Genomic DNA, 19,465 nt, shown 5'->3' with positions numbered 1-19,465 from the left:
GGAGACGGGGCCCAGCCGTGGGCAGGGCCTGGCTGACTGCAGTGGGCCGAGCCCTGCAAGCTGTGCTCCCCAGAGAGGGTCAGAGGCAGGTCAGACAGGAATTCTCCCTCATACGTGCACCCAGCTTGTGGAGTTCCCCGAGAGGCCCACTGGGTGGACCTAAGCCTGGTGTGGCCCTGACCAGCTCCCTGGGGTCCAGGTGTTAGTTCTTCCATGAGTAAGCAGCTCCCTAGACTATTCCCATTATCTACTCCCTCCCTCCATCCCCCCTCCCCCCAATGAGGCACAACACAGCATCAGTTCTCTCACACACAGTGCTGCACACATGGGCTCACACATGAACATTCCCAGCCAGTGCCTGTCCCACAGCCCAGCTCTGTCCTCCTCACGGCACGTCTGCCTGCCGGGCTCTCAGAGGCCGTGTCCCCGGGTGCTCTATCAATTGAAGGCAAAGCAAAGCGGGGAGGCTGCCTCCTGAGACAGGCACACGGGCCTCGTCTTCCAGGCCCACCCCCACTGCCTGTGAACACCCGCCCTCTCTGTTCCAGGGGTTCCGGCGCCCTTCCTGGTGTCTTTCTCCGCGGGGCTCACCCAGAAGCCTTTCCCCAGTGACGGGGGCGTTGTCCTCTTTAACAAAGTGCTGGTCAACGACGGGGACGTGTACGACCCCAGCACAGGTACGTCTGGGGGGCGGGGGGCCTGTACTGGCAGGGATGCCCCACAGCTGCGGGCCCTGGAGGGGCAGCTGGCAGTGCAGCTGCTCCCCGCTGCGGGCTGTGAGGGGGGCTCCAAGCTGCAGGGCGGTGGGTGTGCAGTGACATGTCCCAGTCATGATGTCAGCATACCAGCCCTCGCCTGGGAGTGTTCACGTGACTGTGCAGATAGCTAGAGGCTCTCCCAGTCTGTGGGCGTCACACCCTGGGGCAGGCAGTGGAGTCCGCCCGGCCCCGCCCCGTCCCCTCCCGCAGCTGGTGGTTCATGATGAGCAGAGCCAGGGAGGGCGGAGGGTGGCCCTGCGGTGGGGTCTCCTGCTCTGAAACCGCTTCAGCTGCCGGGTCCGCCGGTGCCGTCTCCGGCCCACGAGCACAGGGGGGTTCAAACGGTGAGGCTGACTCTGAGTTGGCTTGGGACACTTTCAGTGGAGAAAGCTTCCAAGAGGCAGCCCGGACCTGGGTGGCTGTTGTTCACTGTATCTTAGGTGGTGGGGGGAGCAGGCCCAGGCTGGGCCTTGGCCCTGTGCCTTCCCCAAGCCCGGGCGGCGCACTGAGGCCAGTGTTAGGACTGAGCTCTCCCCCGGCAAGGCCAGATGGTCCTCTGACTGCGCAGGGCACAAAGGGGCAGCTCCTCCTGGGGCCGCGCTGGGTGTCGGTGAGGTGCAGTCATCATACCCAGGGCTGGAGGTTCTGCAGTATTTGTCCTCTTCTGGATGTGACAAGCATTCCACGGTGGGCTTTGCAGAGAGGCCTGGGTCGGTGGGAAAGAGCGATGCCCGTCAGCGGGTGGGTGGAGGTGCACGGACGGAAAGCCTGTTGCAGAGCGCTGGGTGACGGCCCGTGAACTCATGTCCGCCTTCCTCCTCCCAGGGATCTTCACGGCTCCGTTCGACGGGCGCTACCTCATCACGGCCACGCTCACTCCCGAGAGGGACACGTACGTGGAAGCGGTCCTGTCGGTGTCCAACGCCAGCGTGGCGCAGCTGCACACAGCGGGCTACCGGAGGGAATTCCTGGAACACCACGGGCCCCAGGGGGCCCTGCACACCTGTGGCGGCCCGGGGGCCTTCCACCTCATCGTGCACCTGAAGGCGGGAGACGGCGTCAACATCGTGGTGACTGGGGGCAGGCTGGCTCACACGGACTTTGACGAAATGTACTCCACGTTTAGTGGGTTTTTCTTATATCCTTTCCAGTCCCACCTTTAGGGCACCGGGGAGAGGTAAGGCGAAGGAAGTTGTAAGAACTGGAAAGCTTTAATATTATTCACGTTATGTATGTAACTGGAGCCACTGGTCTAGTATTCTGTCGACGTCCCACCACCTCTCTCAAGATAACGGCCTTTTCTGGCTTTGGAGGCCACGGACACGCCTTAGAGCTCCCCAGCAGGCAGCGAGGACTGACTCTTGTCATGCCCACGGGCTGAGAGTTGGGACACGCCCTTACCTCTAAGCCAGCTCTGGCTTTGCCCCAAGGGGCCGGAGCTGGGCCCACAAGGTGCCACCCTGGGCGAGGCAGTGTGAGCCGGTCCTGCTGATGGAGAAGGAAATGCTGCTGGATGCAGGTCTGAGGTGGAGGGCTGGCCGAACGGATACCTGTGGCCACAGTCTTTACCAGAGCGTCTGTTTGTTTGTACTGCATGCAGGAAAGAAGTTTAAACACTGAAGTGGCACGTGCCACCACGAGTCCTGGGCTCACAGCCTGCTCCCCCGGGCCTCTGCCCAGCTGTGAAGGAATCCAAGAGACTGGCGTGAGCTCGCTGGGCTCCTTGAATGACATGTACAATTTGAGTGCAAAGACAGGGAGTGTCAATAAAGATGTAAAACCACTTCAAGTTACTTACATCCGGTGCCTTGTGGATTTAAGAGTTGTTGCTAAAAAAGCAAACCGTAGAAAGACGTTGACTTTAACAGCTATAGAAAGTAAGCTTGAATAAATTAATCTCAACCATTTAACTCCCTCCTCGGCATCCATGATGTACACTCGGTTCCTCTTTGCTTATAAAAACAGGATGTGCCGGGAGGTCAGGGCCTCCATCGGAGCCCCATGGCTGAAGGGGGGCCGCTCCAGGGCGTGCTGAGAACTCACATCTAATTAGCAGCTGTGCCAGTTAAATGAGATCGCTCCCTGCCCACACCACACAGATGGGGCTTTAAACTCGGTTCCCAGGCAACAAGAGGCCCAACATAAAGCTGAGATCATCTGAGAGAAGCAGGCGCCTTCCCCTGCAGAGCACACTCTGTTCCGGGGAAGCCCAGCACATTACTCCCTTCCCAACAGCCACAGAAACCGCGAGGCATGCCAGGCGCTGCTCCAGGCGGTCTCTGCTCATCAGGTTGGTCAGATCTGTTGGGGAGGCACGTCCCCTAGCACCTCAGGACCACAGACAAGTTTCCTTGGACTGAATTGAGCCACCAGATGCTATGATGCTGTAACAATTGTAAAAATTCCAAGACTGCTTGCCAGTGAGATCACAGGGTGGCCCCTGGCCGCTGAGAGGAGCCTTCTTTCTCACCCACCCCTGGGCAAAGGAGGAGTGGCCAGGAGCCTGAAGGTTTGCTGTTTTAGTATTTTAAAGTAAGTCTGGGTCTCTCTGTCCAGGAGGGTTGGGAAAAGTGGCATCCTCACCCCATTTCTCCAGCTGGTAGACTGGCTAACGGTGGCTGTCAGAGTATCAATGGCTTCCTAGAAATGACTCATGGAAAACCCCAGTGCCATAAAGCATTTTCAGGAAGATCCAGTGCCCTCTCGCCCTCACACCCCTTGTAAACACCTTAACTCGGTGCCAAAGGGAGTAAGTGCATAATAATCAGAAACACAGGGACCACAGATGGTTCTCTAGAGCACCAAGTAATACTTGGTCCTCCTCTCTCAGTGCATTCCAACTCATTTACTGGAGAGAAGAAAAAAAAAAAAGATTTTTGGTTCCGTGTATCCACAGTGAGCAAAGTACACTAAGTCTAACTACAGCAGGTCCTGTGTTCACTCAGGATGAAGTCGGAGGAAAGCCGAGTCACAGTCCATTTAGGAGACAATCTTTCAAGAGGGAACGACCAAGAGAGAGCACACGGTCTCTGAGCTGAAGGCTGCAGGAGCTGTGGGCAGCCCCTTCCTAGAAAGCAGCAGCCCTGTGCCTGCGAGGAGACACAGGAACAAGCCCAGGACCAAGCAGCGCAGAGTTACAACTTGCGAAATAAAGGAGTTGTTGCTGAGAAAAGGGCAGAGCACTTCCTAAGCTAAGAGAGACAGGACCGAGACATTCTCTCTCCCCACGTGAACTATTACAAGTAGCCAAATGACTGCAAACAACAAAATGATCCCAGCAATAAAGAATGCAAATCAATGTAAATTGCACTTGCAATTATTTCTATGTTAGCACATTAATCTAGCATTCTCAGTGACCCTATCATCTCTCCAACTGTTTTCCACAATTGATTTATAGTTTGAAAGGATAGAGGTATTTGTGATCATAGACACACCAAGTCCAAGCTTGTATATTTGAAACATGGCTTTGCATATATCCACATACACTTTCTAAACAGACATTTCTAAACAGACACGTGTCTGTTTAGAAAGTGTATGTGGATATGCGCAAACTCTTAAGGCAAGCATGTCAAACTTGGGGCTGGCGGAAGAGGCATGCGAAAAGGAGAGAGGGCAAAAGCATGCGTGTGTGCCAGCTGGATTTTCCTAGTCTGACTTGCTCTAAGGGGTGCAGAATGCAGCAAAAGAAAGCTGCAGTGAGGCAGGCCTCTTGAGAGCGGGTTAGGGCCCCGGCTGCTCCTCCCTGAAGAGCTGGAAGCCATTCCCTTTATAATCACCCCCCGCCCCCCCAGTCTGAGCTCTTCCTCTCTCTCCACAAAAAACAACCCCACCCCACAGCCCCAGTTCCCTTTCCCCGACCTCTCACCCAACCATCCTGGCGCGGCAAAGCAGCATGAAATGAGCGCTTTCCACATGGAAGGAGGCCTTTTTGAGATTCAACATGTCCAGCACATGCTGCATCTGGCAGGGCCCAGCGATCTGAAGGGATAAAAAGATGCTCATTTAAATAACACGTGGGATGTGGCTTTTAATCCAAGTTCACTGACTCTCCTAAGCTGATGAAAACATCAGGATTGCGAATTGGTATTCACCCTGAGGAAGGGTTAGTGGAAGGTGGGGTCCTGTGAGAGGGACTCCAGGGGAACCTGAAGGACTGAGGGGTGGAATGGAAACACAGCTTCAAGGATTCCAGTGAGCACACCCCAGAAATCACATATGGATGAGTGAATCATTCCCTGGCACAACCTACAAAGCAAGAGGTTAGTTCCTGAGGGTGTAGCCTCACTTTGGGAGTCAGGTTTTATAAAAATAAGCACCAAAAAGAAGTCCTTTCTGTAGACAAATTTAAGAGTCAGCAAAGATTAAAATGCTAATTTATGGAAATTAACAATTTCTGGCAAGAGTACAGAGAAGATGGTTTAGATGTCCTCTGAAGGAAAGAGTCCAACGCATTCAGTTTATGTTTGTTTATTGTAACATTTTGTTTTGAACATCAAACACTGCACCAAAATAGGAACCATTTATCTTAAAACAATGGTCTTTGCCACAACTAAGAGTACTGGACTGATGCTTACAATTTCTGACAACTTAAAACTTATTAGTGACACTGCTGTCTAAAAATCAAATACTTCATCAGAATGTAGTTATTAAATTAAAAGGACAAAGTTTCCCCCTCCCTTCTTACCTTCAAACCAGAAACATAGTTTTCATCTGGAAAGAGCACTTACTTGAAACAAAAACTCAATTTTTAACTAGCTACATTATACCCAGCATGCTCTAAAATGGGTAAACAAGGTTTCCTAGAGTAAGCATGATGATCTCGAAAAGTTGTAAAATTCCCTGGAAAAGCCTGTTTCACCAAGTTGGAAAGAGGAAGAGGTGACTTCTCGCCTGTCTGTAAAGGCCTTGGCTGCACCTTGAGCACACCCTGGGGAAGGGCCGTGCCCAGTCTGGGGGCACAAGTACTCCCAGTCATTTTCCAGCTTTCTCCCTGTGACTGTTAGCAGCTTTCACTTTAGGACATCACAGTAGTAAGTTTTCCTTTTTCCAGTTGAAAACTATGCAGATGTGTTAAGCACAGTAAACACAGCACACACGCTACACAGGCATGCTGTGGGCACACACGCACTTCCTCACGCCTGCGAAGGTGCCAATGCCGATGCCACAGCCGCACGAGCTTCACCACACGGACATCGACGCAGATGCTAACGTCAGGCTGAGCTGGAAAGAGGGAAGGGGCCATGGCTGTTTTGCCAGTGAAGCAACCGAGAGAATGACTTAAAAGAGCCCGATCTGCCTGCAATCTCCCTGGGATACCATCCACCACCAAAAGCAGCGCAAGGTTGATGATTCTTCACTCACTCACCATCGTAAGGGTCTGTGTACAAACACACTTGAGGGCATCTCTCTTTCACAGAAAGAATACATGTCATTTGTACCAAATGGCAATGGGTTTCCAGCACAAACTTAATACTTTTACCACACTATAGTAATAGCAATCATCTACTTTTCAGCAAGAGGGACTCCTTTAAATAAGGAAAAACGTATGTTAATTAGTGTATGTACCCACTGGATCAGTCTACAGCAAGGAAATGACAGTATAGTGCTTACAGACACTCGGACAAAGGGATCAGCCACCCTCAACACAGAACTGGGAGACCTGTGTTCCTATGGTGAACCTTCTAGATAGGCCCATGTGTCCGGAGAAAGAAACTGTCTAGTCAAAAACTCTCTACAAAAGATAAATATTGATATTTCATACTGCACATAGCAGAGGCTCAGGTCAAGCACATAAAGTTCTTCTAAAGCAAACACAGTCGAGGACACACTGACAGCATCTACAGATCAAGTAATGGCCACTCTATCAGGAATTTAATTCACTAACTGGGAAGAACTTTATAAAAGCATTACCTAATTTCCCTACCTACTGTACATAAAGGAACTTATTGAACAATTAGACCTTGACCTGCTGAAGGCGGGGAAGTGTGCACTGGAGGAAGAGTGTGCTGTTTCCCCTCTGGGAACGTGTGCCTCCAGGTGCTGCCACTAAGAACCGTACTCAAGGGCCTTCGCCATTGTCTCTGCATCCAAACGCACCAGGAAAAATGGCTGAGCTACATCAGGGACTTCCAACTCTCCAATCTGGACAAATAGCCACCCCATTCTCCATCTTTACATCAGCATTATTTTGGGTGGAGCAAACAAAAACAAGGAGAGCCCCCTAACACAAGAACAGGTGGAAATGGAAAGCATCCTGAGCGAGGTGGTGCCTGGACCTGCAGTTCCCACTCTGCTCTGGAACTCGGCTCAGTGCTTTCTCACCAAGAGGGCTGTGTGGTCAGTTCTAGTCCCCTGAAAGCTTCCTCTCCAACAGTTCTGCTGATTTTAGTACTGAGTAGATTGTCAGCACCCAACCTGACCTCTCCAGGCTCTCAGCTCTCAGCTTCCCCGGTGCTGTCTGCTTGGACTCTGACCTGAGCTCATGGTAACCAGGCTGAGAAGCTGAGGGGCAGGCGGGACAGAGAGAAAAACCCTTCCCAGGAGCCACAGTAAGTGCACATCTGCATTTCCAAGGCCTCCCTGAAAACAGAGCTGTTCTTTGCTGCTTAACCAACATTCACTATTATTCCTATTCTTATAGACATAACATATATCTTGCAAAACTTTCTTCTTGCGAGGTTCACAGATGAAAAGGTGGCTTTTCCTTGCCAGGAGCCCGAGTATGTGGGGTGGGATGAGCGGCCCCAGCAGCGTCTCCTCTCAGGGTAGCAGGGAAGGAGGAACCCACAGAACAAACATGAGCAAGCGGTTTGAGCCAACATCATTAATGGGACCTGAAGCAGTTCGGTGGACCCAGATCCCCTTAACAAAGCCCTGGTTTTACAGAGAAACACTTCCAACTGCCCAGTGGAAATTATAACACTTTACTTTGTGCAATATTTTGGTCCACTCTTAGCTAGCTTCTTTTTAAATTATGCAGTTAAAGGAGCACCCAGCACACAACCTGACAGAGTGTGCGTGAGAACCGACCAGGGACAGGAGCCTCGGTCTTTGACCTCCGGTCCAAGCTGCCCTCAATTCTGCTGGGGCACTGAGCTGTGACACTGCCAAGCCAGGAGGGTGAAGGAGAGGGCAGTTCCTGATCCACAGCCTCTCCTTGTCCCTGCTGGTGCCCAGCTGTCAGCATAGGTCTTGCCCCACACCTGTGGCTGAGAGGGATCCCAGTGTCCTCTGTCCAGCAGAAGTGCCGGTCACCTTCCCTAGCTGCAAGACGAGAGACTGAGGACCTCCCAGAGGGGCCGCCTCAGGCCAGGTCGTCCAGGTCCACTTTGGGGATTGGGTCCCGCCAGTAGCAGAAGGAGCTGAACTCTGGGCACGGAAAGGCAGAATTCTGTTCCTTGTTGAGCAGGGGGAACACATGCTCCACGAGCTCGCTCAGTCTGTGATACCTGGAAGGGGTTGGAGAAGAAGAGCACAGACTCTTACTGTGAGGCTGATCTGAGAGTACAATACCACAGGCTGTAAAGCTAGTTACTCAGGTTCCTCAGATGGATAGGATCGGAGACTGGTCTCCCTCCCTTCCCTGGGCACAAAGAGAACCGGCAATCCCACAAATAGAGGGGAAAATACCCAGGCCATGAGGAAAGCCTCCAAAGGCAGTGGTAATTCTGATACTCTGAGCGTGGCCCGATCCTTAGCATCTGTGTCACCCTGGCTGCAGGGTGCGAGGCTGAGAAATGGGAACACACTTACGATGACTTGTTTCCTTTGGTCCTTTCTTGTATTAATTCACCCTTGGGGTTCACAGTGAATATTCTGCAGTCTGGAACTCCAACTTGTATGTAAGCGTAAACGTCCTGAAGAAGAAAACATCAGGAGGATGATTAGAGGGAGAAGAAATTAGAGGGAGAAGAAACTGCTTCTCCACTTCCTCGTGAGGCAGAATTGCACAAACAAAAGACCGTCTACAGAAAACATGTATAACTGGGCACCACGTAGCTGTGCCACTGAAACGGAGCTTTAGACAAATCCAAACAAAAAGTGGAGCCAAGCCCAGAGGGTGCTGGGATATTCAGAAAATGTGGGTGCCAAGGAGACACCAGGGCACCATGGAGCAAGAGGAGCCCCACTGCCCACCAGCGGCCAGGAAGCAGCCCCTTCTGCATGCCCGAGGGGTCTGAGGGCCTCTGAGTGGAGGCAGGAAGTGTCAGTTAAGGATGAGCACTCATGCCATGGTTCTGGGGTGGATCTAAGGACAAGGCTTAACCACCTGAGGAAAGAGGAATTGAAGCCACAGAAACAGAGAAAGTGCCCTTCATCGTATATTAAATTCTGGGGCAGATCTCCTCTTCCAGGATCTCCCCGATTATTCTAAGAATTTGGAATAAAGTGAAAATCTATTTAACAGAACAGACATGCATTTTGCCTATAAAATTCATTTGAGAATTACAACATAGCTAACACCCTAAAAGTATACTCTGCTCAATAATTACCCCCACATCAGAATGTGCAGCCCAAAGGAGACACTTACATTTGGACGGTTTCCAAAGGCAGCATAGAAGGGCTGCTTAGATGGGGCAAACAGATTCTTGATATCATTTAGACACTCAATTTTGAATTTCTCTGGTTTCTTTTCTATCACTTCCCTAGGGAGGAAAAATTCAAATAAAGTCACCAAATTCAAAATGGTAGTATTTGCTGGTGTACGGTACTGAAAAATTTTAGTGTGCACGACCACCCATTTAAAAAAAAATCCTTTGTAACAGGTTTCTTTTTTCTTCTCTGCCAGTCAACCTGATAACTAAGAAAATTTGATGGGGTTTGAGGAAAGAGAAAATGGCCGCTCCTATAACTTGACTTTCCTTGTCCATGCTTGAAATAGGCCAGGCGAGCTGTGACTTAGAATGCTATGGGGGAGCCCTGGCTGGTGTGGCTCACTGGTTGAGCACTGTCCTGTGCACCAATAGGTCACTGGTTTGATTCCAGATCAGGGCACATACCTAAGTTTCGGGTTTGATTCCAGGTAGGGTGGCATATAGGAGGCAGCCAATCAATGTTTCTCTCTCTCCCTCTCCCTTCCTCTTTCTCTAAAATCAATAAAAAATATACATTAAAAAAAAAAAAAAAAAAAAAAAGAATGCTATGGGCAAGCCAAAGAACTATGACAAGCTCTGAAACAGATACAATCCCTTTCAACGAGCCTGACACCATCTTCACATAGTCCACTCAGGCCCCAGCCCCCCTCCCACGCTCAGAGGGGCTGCTGTGGGCAGTTACCTGTGGAAGGCAGAGAACAAGCTGCTGGGGGAAAGCATCAGAGGGCCCCTGGGCAAGATCGTGCCCTTGTCGTTGACCCAGTGCAGGTAGCCACGGGTCATGTCGGCCATGCCAATGGCACGAGCAGAGCAGTACAGAAACTTGTAGCCATTCCTGAAAGAGAATATGTCTCATTAGCCCATATTGCTTTGGGTAAAGGTAGAAAAAAATACCTACACACACTTTTCTTGTAAAAGATCCAAGTAGAGATCCTCCCATTTATTGTGAAAATTAAATTATTGAATTTAACAGGAAAATAGGATTATAAAGATTTCACATTTCCATGGAAAACACCATGGGGGGGGGGCGGGGGGGAGGATTATGCTAAGTTTACAAGTACTGATGTACACTCATCATCTAGTCCAATGAAAGGCAGATTATAGAACAAAAATATTAGACTATCTTTAAATGACCTGCTATAAATGAAAGACACAAAATATCTTATTTATAAAGACAATTTACAGAAGGCAAGCCATTATATAGCCAAGGAACAAAATTATACTTTGGTGACTGACATAATTTTCATATTAGGACATCCTTAACTAATGTTTAAGATTGTAATTTTTCAATTTAACTCATATGTATCAGGGTCCCATGAAGGCCATGGCACTGTTTGTTCTCTGTGGCACTGGCATAGAAGACCCCAGGAGTGAAATGTTGCCCCCGTGCATGCATAACATCCTCAAAGAAAAACCCAATTTAAAAGTAGCCAAGTACCCAATTAATAAACCAAAACTAAAAATCGGCTCGTTACATTACAGCTAAAAACCCAATTATAGCTGTAAGTATAAATACAGAATAGTGTTGTGAGAATGAGATGATAGATGTTGGCTGCCACTTTCCTTTGTGTGAGGCTACAGGAAAGGAGTGGGAAAGAAGAGGGGGCATAGCTGGGTCACGATCACATGTGATTTCCATGTACACTATTTTTCAATAGTTCTTAAAGCAAAATTTAGAGCACATTAGCAGGTGGGACAGGAGACCTACTCATTGATGGCATGGTAGAGCTTTGCAATACCCTGATGAGTCCAGTCTTTACCCAGCTGTGGAAGAATCTGTCCCAGAGCATCAGACCTAAGAGGGTAAACGGAGGAAAAGGTAGTGGGAATCAAGCATATAAAAGCCAAGTGTTTTCCTTTTTAGATATATACCAGCTGCCGAAAAGCACTGGGTAGAGGGGCAAGACAACTGACAGGGCAATTTACAGTGAGGCAGTCTCCTGCAAACACACCCCTGAGGAGCTTCTGAAAATAGATCAGACATGAGAACCAGCTGTTCGTTCTGAGAAAATTTACAACTATACACCTTTTTCTCTTTCTTAATCTCAATAGTTTCTCAAGTTTTTTTATGCCAAAATTTAGAAACTAAATATTACCCAATCGTTATGTTTGACATTACATTTGTATGGCTCCACCCACCCCTCCATCCATCTGTGGACTGCACTCAGGATGTCTCCGTGTATACAGTTTAAAAACCTTCCTGATGATGGCTGAGAGCTGGGTGCTTGCTGAGGAAACCTGCCCCCCGCTCCGGCCCACTGCACACTGCCTGACCTGCCACCCCCCACAAGCTCCTGCTTACTTGGTTATTGTTCCATCAATATCGGAAATGACGATCTTGTCATTCCAGTTCCACAAGTAAATGGTCCCTGCACAGCGGCAGGTGCCTTGATACTGGGTTGTAATACTAAACACGACATCATTTGGACCATCTTGGAGCTTCAGTTTTGCCTTTTAAAAAAGTAGACAAATAAAGAAAACCACAGAGGCAGAATTATAAATACTGATGCAATTACATACATCAAAAGTCATGTTTTCCAATAATTTGTAGTCACTGAAAGATTGCCTAAGATATAATGTTAAGTGAAAAGGAACCTAATCTCCACAATGTGTAAATATGTGTGTGTGTGTGTATATAAATACATAAAAATGGGAAGGAATGCATTAACAAGATAACTGAATATTTAAAAAATTCAGCTGAAAACAGTTTGGCACAGTCTGTATGTTTACCAAACAAGACGGCTCACTCAATGAGCTGGGCTTAGGGGGCCACTGCCTGAACAGTGCTTGGGATTCCAAGAGACTTCTCATCTCCCAAACAAAAAATCACCTCTCTGCTCCTTCTCTATACCTAAGACTAGGAGCACAGCAAAACCATTTCACACTGAAAACAGGTGAAAAGCAGGGAGTAAAAAGAAACAGGAAAGGGGACATAGTGTCTAAATAGGAAAACATTATTTCTCTGTTGTGGTTCTCCAGACAGTGATGAGAAAGCTGTTTAAGATTCATGGGGAAACAAGGTAAAAATACAGATTTCTCAGCTCACTCCCAGAAACTGGGGTAGGAGAGTCAGGGGTGGTGGAGGAAACTACATCTCAGGTTCCCCAGGTGATCCTGATGTTCCCTGGAGGTGGACATTTATATGTAAGCATCTATATGTAAGCATCTATACAAACACACAGTGTTGAGTGTGTGAGGCTTGTGATCAAATGGACAGAAAAGGAAGGAGGTCAACTTGAACAGTTACTAAGATAATATCTGACTAGATTCACATGGATCACACACTACTCACGATCTGGTCGGAGGAGAGGCGGAGAGACTTCTTATAGGAGGTGGTGCTGCTGTGGCTCGGGGCCTCCATGGGGATGGGCTCCATTTTGACTGATTCGTGAAGCTCCTGTGACCCCTCGTCACTGGATGAGTCATCCTCTGCCGGCCTATTCAACATTAACCCAGTTACTAGAGAGACAGCGGACTGTTTTACTGGTAAGAGCTTTTCATTTAGGATCAAAAGAAAGAGACCCTAAATCTATTCTAGAAATGGAAACAGTTTTCCCTCTGCCACTTTCCCACATCCTGCTCCCATGCCTGCACATTCGTTTCATGAAGTGATAAAGCCACCTTCCTCCTTCCTCTCATGACTGGCCAGAGGTTACTTTCTAGCTATCACTGGGCATTTTTGCTATGACCAGTGAATGCTACTTGTAAAAGTAGATACGTATATTTCAAAAGGTACAAAAAAGAAAATATACTTGCTTATGAAGATTTAAAAAACTAACAAGAAAGATTTCGTACATACTGTTTAACCGAATGGGATAAAGAGTAAGAGTGTACTGTCACACAGACTACTGAACTAAAGAATTAGGAAATAGAAGAAAGAAGCTGACTGGGGAAAGTACACCGATGGCAGAAAGAAGAAAGGGGTATATGGTGGCACTTCCTCTAAGAGCAAGCCAATGTGAATGTCGAAAGGCGTGCTACTTCTTCCAAGAAATGAAAGAAAGCCACAATCTCTGAGATTCTCTCTCTTTTTGAAAAAATATTTTATTGCTCTTTTTTTTTTTTTTTTTTTTTTTTTTTTTTTTTTTTACAGAGAGGAAGGGAGAGGGATAGTTAGAAACATTGATGAGAGAGAAACATCGATCAGCTGCCTCTTGCACACCCCCCACTGGGGATGTGCCCACAACTAAGGTACATGTCCTTGACCAGAATCGAACCCGAGACCCTTCAGTCCACAGGCTGATGCTCCATCCACTGAGCCAAACCAATTAGAGATTCTCTTTTATATCTCCCTTTTGTGCCCTACAGGAAGCCATGGAGCAGAGGCACCATAGACAGCCCATCTTAGGACTCCTCAATATTCCCCCTTCCCAAAGGCCTATGTTTATTTCATAGGCATCGATTCCATGGTTTCAGGATGGAGGAGCAAGGTATTTGGGTAACAGTGATGAGCTACTTACTTTCCTAAATGAATAATATATATGTAGTTTAAATTCTTGCTCAAGGATATGATCACAGATTTTAGAGAGAGGAAAAGGAGAAGAAAAAGGAGAGGGAGAGGGAGAGGGAGAGGGAAAGGGAGAGGGAGAGGGAGAGGGAGAGGGAGAGCGAAAGAAACATTGCTGTGAGAGAGAAACATCAATTGGCCGCCTTCTGTATGCATCGCAACTCCTGACTGGGAATCAGACCTGCCACCTTCTGGTGTACAGAACAACACTTCAACCAATTGAGCTACCCAGCCAGGGCTAACACGAATATTTTCAGAAAAGCAGAAGCTATCATTTGCTAGCTGAGTGGCACGAACAAGACATTTATTCACCTATGTCCATAGGAGAAAGATGTCTCTGACTAAAAATGAAACAAAATCACCCAAATCAGTCTGAATGCAATAGCCAAAGCAGGGGTGGCCCAAGTGCTGTGAGCCTGGAAGAAAAATGGGGAGTCCCCACCTGCTACTGGCTGGCTCCTTCGTGCTTGACGGCAGGTCACTGGTGGGTGGCATCTCGGATTTCCCTTCCTTGGCCTCTGGCAGCTAAAAAAGCAAGATAATAACAGTCAAGTGCAGCTTTTCTCTCTACTGACAAATAAAAATTCATCAGCAGTCCTTGCCAAGAATGAGCAAAACTACTTTCTGAATCCACAACTTAAAAATACTCAAGAAAATTGACCTTCTCTAGTTTGAGCCATAGGACAAAAACCTATGAGCTGTCACTATAAAGCCAGAAGAAAAATTTTAAAAGAGCACCATTTCAAGTCATAAAATATAGTACAAATGGTCCACAGCAAAGACACTGGGATTGCAGAATAGAAGGGACTGATGCCGCCACTTCCTGTGTATGAGGGCAATAAGCTCTCGCTCTAACTAGAAGGTAAGGCAGCCAAGTGGAAAGAGCCCAGGCATTAAAGCTGAACTCAAGGTCAAACCCTAGCTCTGACCCTTCCCAGTCAAGGAATTTCATCTCTTAGTGCCCACCTTCCTTACCTATACACATGCGAACTCACACATCTATACTTTTGGGCTATAGTAAAGGTGAGGGGTAACATGTAAAACACCTAGCATAGTACCTGCACATGGCAACTGTTCAAAAATGGCGACTATTATTGTAAATTTAATACCCCAAATGGACTTTATTGTGCTTGACAAAGTTTTTTGAAAAAAAGTCAAAGATTCACTTCTTTTCGGCTTATGGAAAGGATACCTCCAGGCTGGTTACCTGTTTGGTCATGCTTTCTCTCTTACGCCAAAACCACCAGCGACCAGATTTCTTTGGCATCTTATCTTTGACCCAGGACTCGACTGTGGCCTGGAAACAACCAACTTAGGTTAGTCTAGCAATCTGTCAGTCACGAAGCACCCAACTACTTCCTCCCACGAGCGTGCAGGAAATGCCTTATCGCGAAGTCTGAGCAACAATCTCCTCATCGCTGAAACTGCTCTTGAGTTTCTAACATCAGAAAGATGGACAGTGTCTTCTCCATGGCAACCGGCTTCATGGCAGTTACGTGGTATGAGACGAAGTGGTTTCAGGCCACAGAGGAACAGCCTCCTCAGGAGCTGGCAGGTGAACTGCTCTCACATCTCTACCGAGCTGCGAGGACCAATTAGGCCGATGATGTCTTCTTGCAGGACAGATTCAAAGCAACCTCATGTTCCACATTAATTTATTAACCACAATTTGACCTAATCGTACTGATGTTATGCTTTGGGCAGCTACATCATTCTCTTCTTGCTGTTTCTTTCAATATTAACAAGAGGATCTTTTTTTTTTTCATTCATTCTATGTTTAACTATTAAAAAAATCTCTGAACTTTTAAACACTATTAGAAAATGTTATAAATACCTAGTAAAAATGACAATGATGTGCCAGCTTAGGTAACTTCCTAGATTTTGGACATGAGATCATTTCAGTAGGCACACAGAACTCTTTTGGCTCTTTTATAATATTAAATAAAACCTTGAAAAGTACCCAGTTTAGAAATATGCACATATGGAATTTTCTAAATACTATATGCTGTAGACATATGAAGACAACAAAACAGCAGACCAACGCACCTTAGGCAAACTCTTCTGGAATACTTGCAAGCTAAGGATCATTGGAGCAGCCAAAGCCCAGTTATAGTAACTGTAAGAAATAAAAATTATGTAAAACCATTACACAGAATGATGAATGAGAGAGAAGAGGGTGAAGAGTGATAAAGAAAAGAGGCGAACCCAGCTGGCATGGCTCAGTGGTTGAGAGTTGACCTATGAACCAGGAGACCACTGTTCAATTCCCGGTCAGGCCACATGCCCAGGCTGCGGGTTGAATATCCAACAGGGGGCGTGCAGGAGGCAGCTTATCAATGATCCTCATCCATGAGGTTTCTCTCTCTCTGAAATCAACAAAAATATATATATATAAAAAGAGAGATATAACAAAATTCCTTATTCTTTTCTTTAAAAACATTGTCAGCTAAGTTTTTGTTTGTTTGTTTGTTAAGTGAAACTTCTCTGAACAGAGAATCAATAAAATCTACCAAAAATAACATTTTAATACTCCACTTAAGCATGAAGCTGAAGCCCTGGCCAGTACACATGTGTCAAACACAAGGCCCGCGGGCCAAATCCGTCCCGCCAGGCCTTGCAATGTGGCCCGCACCGTGCTGTCATCACTGCACTCCGCTGCGTTTCCATCACAATGACAGTTTATGACTGTTCAGTAAACTATTCGGCCCGCGATTTAGGCTGGATTTTAGATTTTGGCCCCTTCTCTGATTGAGTTCGACACCCCTAGGTTAGAACATCAGCATGTGCACCAAAGGGTCTTGGGTTCGATTCTCAGTCAAGGGCATTTACCTGCTTTGCAGGTTTGATACCCGGCCCCGGAGCACATGAGGTGGTAACCAATCGAACTGTCTCTCTCACACTGATGCCCCCCCTCCCCCCCCCAATCCCTGCTTTCCACTTTCCCTAAAAATCAAGGGAAAAAATATGCTTAGGTGAGGATTAATTACCAAAAAAGGAGCTGAAGCTTCATCACCCATTAGCTCATTTTTATAAAATGACATGTTTTATACTAAAAAAGATGGTAATAGTTAAAAAGAGAACTTGGAAAACAACCTTGCAGAAATTGTTAGCAATTACAAAAGCAAGAATATTTACCGGTTATATATCCGTATTACAAGGTTAGGATTGTCTATAAGTCCTGGGTTTTCTGCAAATTCATGGTAAGTTATAATATGCTCCATGAATTTTTCTGCAATGTAAAATAGTAACAATTAACTTGGATAGAGATTATGTAAATTCCCAAATGACATTATCATATTACTCTATGAACTGAAAAGGCTATAGCATAAAATAAAATGTGCTTTTTAAAAAGAACTTTTTTATATCAATTTTTTCCCCAGAACAAGAAAAAACATTTCCATCCTTTCCCTCCTTCACCACTCCTCCCCCAGCTAAAAACAAACAAACAAACAAACTACCTCTGCTAAGCTCCTCATTTTTCTTGAGCAACTTTATTCTCCTGGGCCAACTCTCAAGAATGAGAAAGAAAGTAATCCCTTCTACCTTTTGCCAAAAAAGACCATTTACTCATGAACAATAAACTTTTGACAACTTCAACCTCTATTCTTACATGTAAGAGTCAGTGCTTTCCAGGAAGGAACTGGGCCCCAGTCCCACAGATATATCAACTTTACAGATGAGAAAATTGACACAGCCTGGGCTGACCCTGATACCAAGCTGAGTGGTTTGCCAATCAGCAAATAGGGCAGCCCAAGATCTTTCAACCTCTTAATGTGAAGTGAGAGCCTATAAGGCACACTTCGTCATCCAAGCTATTTGTATGTAACTAGAAGCCCAGTGCACGGAATTCACGCACAAGGAAGGGGTGTGTCCCACAGCCCAGCGTATACCCTCTCCAACCTGGGACAGCATGGGGGATGTCCAACTGCCGGTTTAGGCCCTATCAGTTTGAGCCTAAACCAGCAGTCGGACACCCCTCTCACAGTCCACGACTGATGGCTCCTAAGTGCTTACCTGCCTACCTGCCTGATCACCCCTAACCCATCTGCCTGCCTGACTGTCCCCTAACCACCTTTGCCTGCTTGCCTGATTACCCCTAACTGTGCCCCTGCTGGCCTGATCATCATCCCTGACCACCTCTGCCTTAGCTCCACACCCAGAACCCAGGATCCCCTCCTACGGCTGGCCACAGGCACCCAGGACCTGGGCTGGCCACAGCTGCAGGGGACTGTGGGCGGGTGGCTTCGCGCAGGCCACAGCCACGGGGCCACAAATGCTAGCACTGGCACCCAGGACTGGGGGTGGGTGGCTTCTCCCTCTCTCGGGCTGCAGTTGCAGGTGCTGGCGCCTGGGACTGCAGGCAGGCCTGGCTTTGTCAGAAAAGACGTCTGGACGGTCGTCCAGAAGACGTCCGGTCTAATTAGCATATTACCCTTTTATTAGTATAGATGTCACCCCTTATGAGGTACCTTAAGTGAGGGGCTAAAGGTCTTACATTAAAAGGAGACACCTGTATAGAATAGTGAAGACCTGGGGGTAAGGTAGGGGCTGGGAGAATAGGGGATAGGGGAGGAAAAGAGGAGATATCTGCAATACTATCAACAATAAAAAATACATTAAAAAAAAAAAAAAGGAGACACCTGTTACCTGCACAAGATGATTAAAAAATTTAGTACTCTGAAATGGCTCAATAGCCATTTAATCAAGTGATGACCAGGTTCTTTCTCAAGCGAAGACAGGGCGTGACTGCCCAGTACCTTTAGATATTTCTCCATTCTTTACCTTTAGAAATTTCTCCATTCTCACTGAGGCCCCCACAAAGGGAGAGGGTGACGTCGGGCAAGTCCATGGCAGAATCTGAGAGGCACTCAGTGCCACTATCAGCGGCCGCACTTCCCACAGACTGTGGGGACTGGGAGCCAGAGAGCGTGTCAGACTCAGGCCACTGCCTGGAGCCAGGGTCTGATTCACTGTGGGCAGGGAACAGGGAGAAAAGGATTTGCTTTATTACAACTTCTTGTATTCCTAGCTTACTACATGATTCTCTGAGGGCTCACATCAAATAATAAATCCCCTTTAAAAAGCAACAGATAGCTACAATTAGACAGTCGGACATCCCTCTTGCAATGCCTTAACAACTTCAAGGCACACTTAACTTTTCTTAAGTAGTGTTTAGAGTTATGTCATAATATTGAAAATAACCTATTATTAGCACTCCGAGGAATTAACTGAAAATACAGTAAATATCACAAAAATTGCTGTAAGTTATTCACTATAACACAAACATTTCAACCTTTTTTATTTTAATTCAAGGAGTACAAAAGTTTTAAGCATATATGTATATTTTCATGATGAAAATAACAGGGCAATTAAGAAAAATCTGATGTTTGGAAAACTTTTGATCCCAATTTCCTAGAAAAAGCTGTGATAGTATAGACAACCTGGAGGAAATTACTGTAATCCAAGGCTGTTTTATTTTTAAAAACAAGTCTGGTCTAAATTCATCTGTTACTCCACAAAACAGAAAAAGTTAAGCAGGAGAAAGTGTCAGGAGGCTAGCCCCACCATGAAAAGAAATGCATTAAGAAATAAACTAAAAATAAACT

At 46.9% G+C, this 19,465-nt stretch overlaps 2 protein-coding genes across 7 annotated transcripts in view; one reads left to right on the top strand and one right to left on the bottom strand.

Annotated features, from left to right (window-relative positions):
• EMILIN2 (elastin microfibril interfacer 2) overlaps window positions 1–3,606 on the top strand; it is a 40,064-nt gene extending 36,458 nt beyond the window's left edge. For all 3 annotated transcript variants that reach the window (XM_045574713.1, XM_036417600.2, XM_036417601.2), the window contains 2 exons: window positions 549–677; window positions 1,584–3,606. In XM_045574713.1, the coding sequence (XP_045430669.1) occupies window positions 549–677; window positions 1,584–1,921 (467 nt within the window). In that variant the 3' untranslated portion in view covers window positions 1,922–3,606. The remainder of the gene's footprint in view (window positions 1–548; window positions 678–1,583) is intronic.
• Window positions 3,607–5,209: 1,603 nt separating this feature from the next.
• LPIN2 (lipin 2) overlaps window positions 5,210–19,465 on the bottom strand; it is a 77,953-nt gene continuing 63,697 nt past the window's right edge. For all 4 annotated transcript variants that reach the window (XM_036417605.2, XM_045574714.1, XM_036417604.2 and 1 more), the window contains 12 exons: window positions 18,642–18,829; window positions 16,995–17,088; window positions 15,906–15,975; window positions 15,067–15,156; window positions 14,302–14,384; window positions 12,645–12,789; window positions 11,655–11,803; window positions 11,061–11,147; window positions 10,035–10,187; window positions 9,289–9,403; window positions 8,511–8,614; window positions 5,210–8,206 (listed from right to left, as the gene is read on the bottom strand). In XM_036417605.2, the coding sequence (XP_036273498.1) occupies window positions 8,062–8,206; window positions 8,511–8,614; window positions 9,289–9,403; window positions 10,035–10,187; window positions 11,061–11,147; window positions 11,655–11,803; window positions 12,645–12,789; window positions 14,302–14,384; window positions 15,067–15,156; window positions 15,906–15,975; window positions 16,995–17,088; window positions 18,642–18,829 (1,423 nt within the window). In that variant the 3' untranslated portion in view covers window positions 5,210–8,061. The remainder of the gene's footprint in view (window positions 8,207–8,510; window positions 8,615–9,288; window positions 9,404–10,034; window positions 10,188–11,060; window positions 11,148–11,654; window positions 11,804–12,644; window positions 12,790–14,301; window positions 14,385–15,066; window positions 15,157–15,905; window positions 15,976–16,994; window positions 17,089–18,641; window positions 18,830–19,465) is intronic.

The sequence above is a fragment of the Pipistrellus kuhlii genome, unplaced genomic scaffold (assembly GCF_014108245.1).
Source record: "Pipistrellus kuhlii isolate mPipKuh1 unplaced genomic scaffold, mPipKuh1.p scaffold_m20_p_6, whole genome shotgun sequence".
Taxonomy (NCBI): Eukaryota; Metazoa; Chordata; class Mammalia; order Chiroptera; family Vespertilionidae; genus Pipistrellus; species Pipistrellus kuhlii.
The sequence above is the reverse complement of the archived record's forward strand: the minus strand, read 5'-3'. Positions and strand labels throughout refer to the sequence as shown.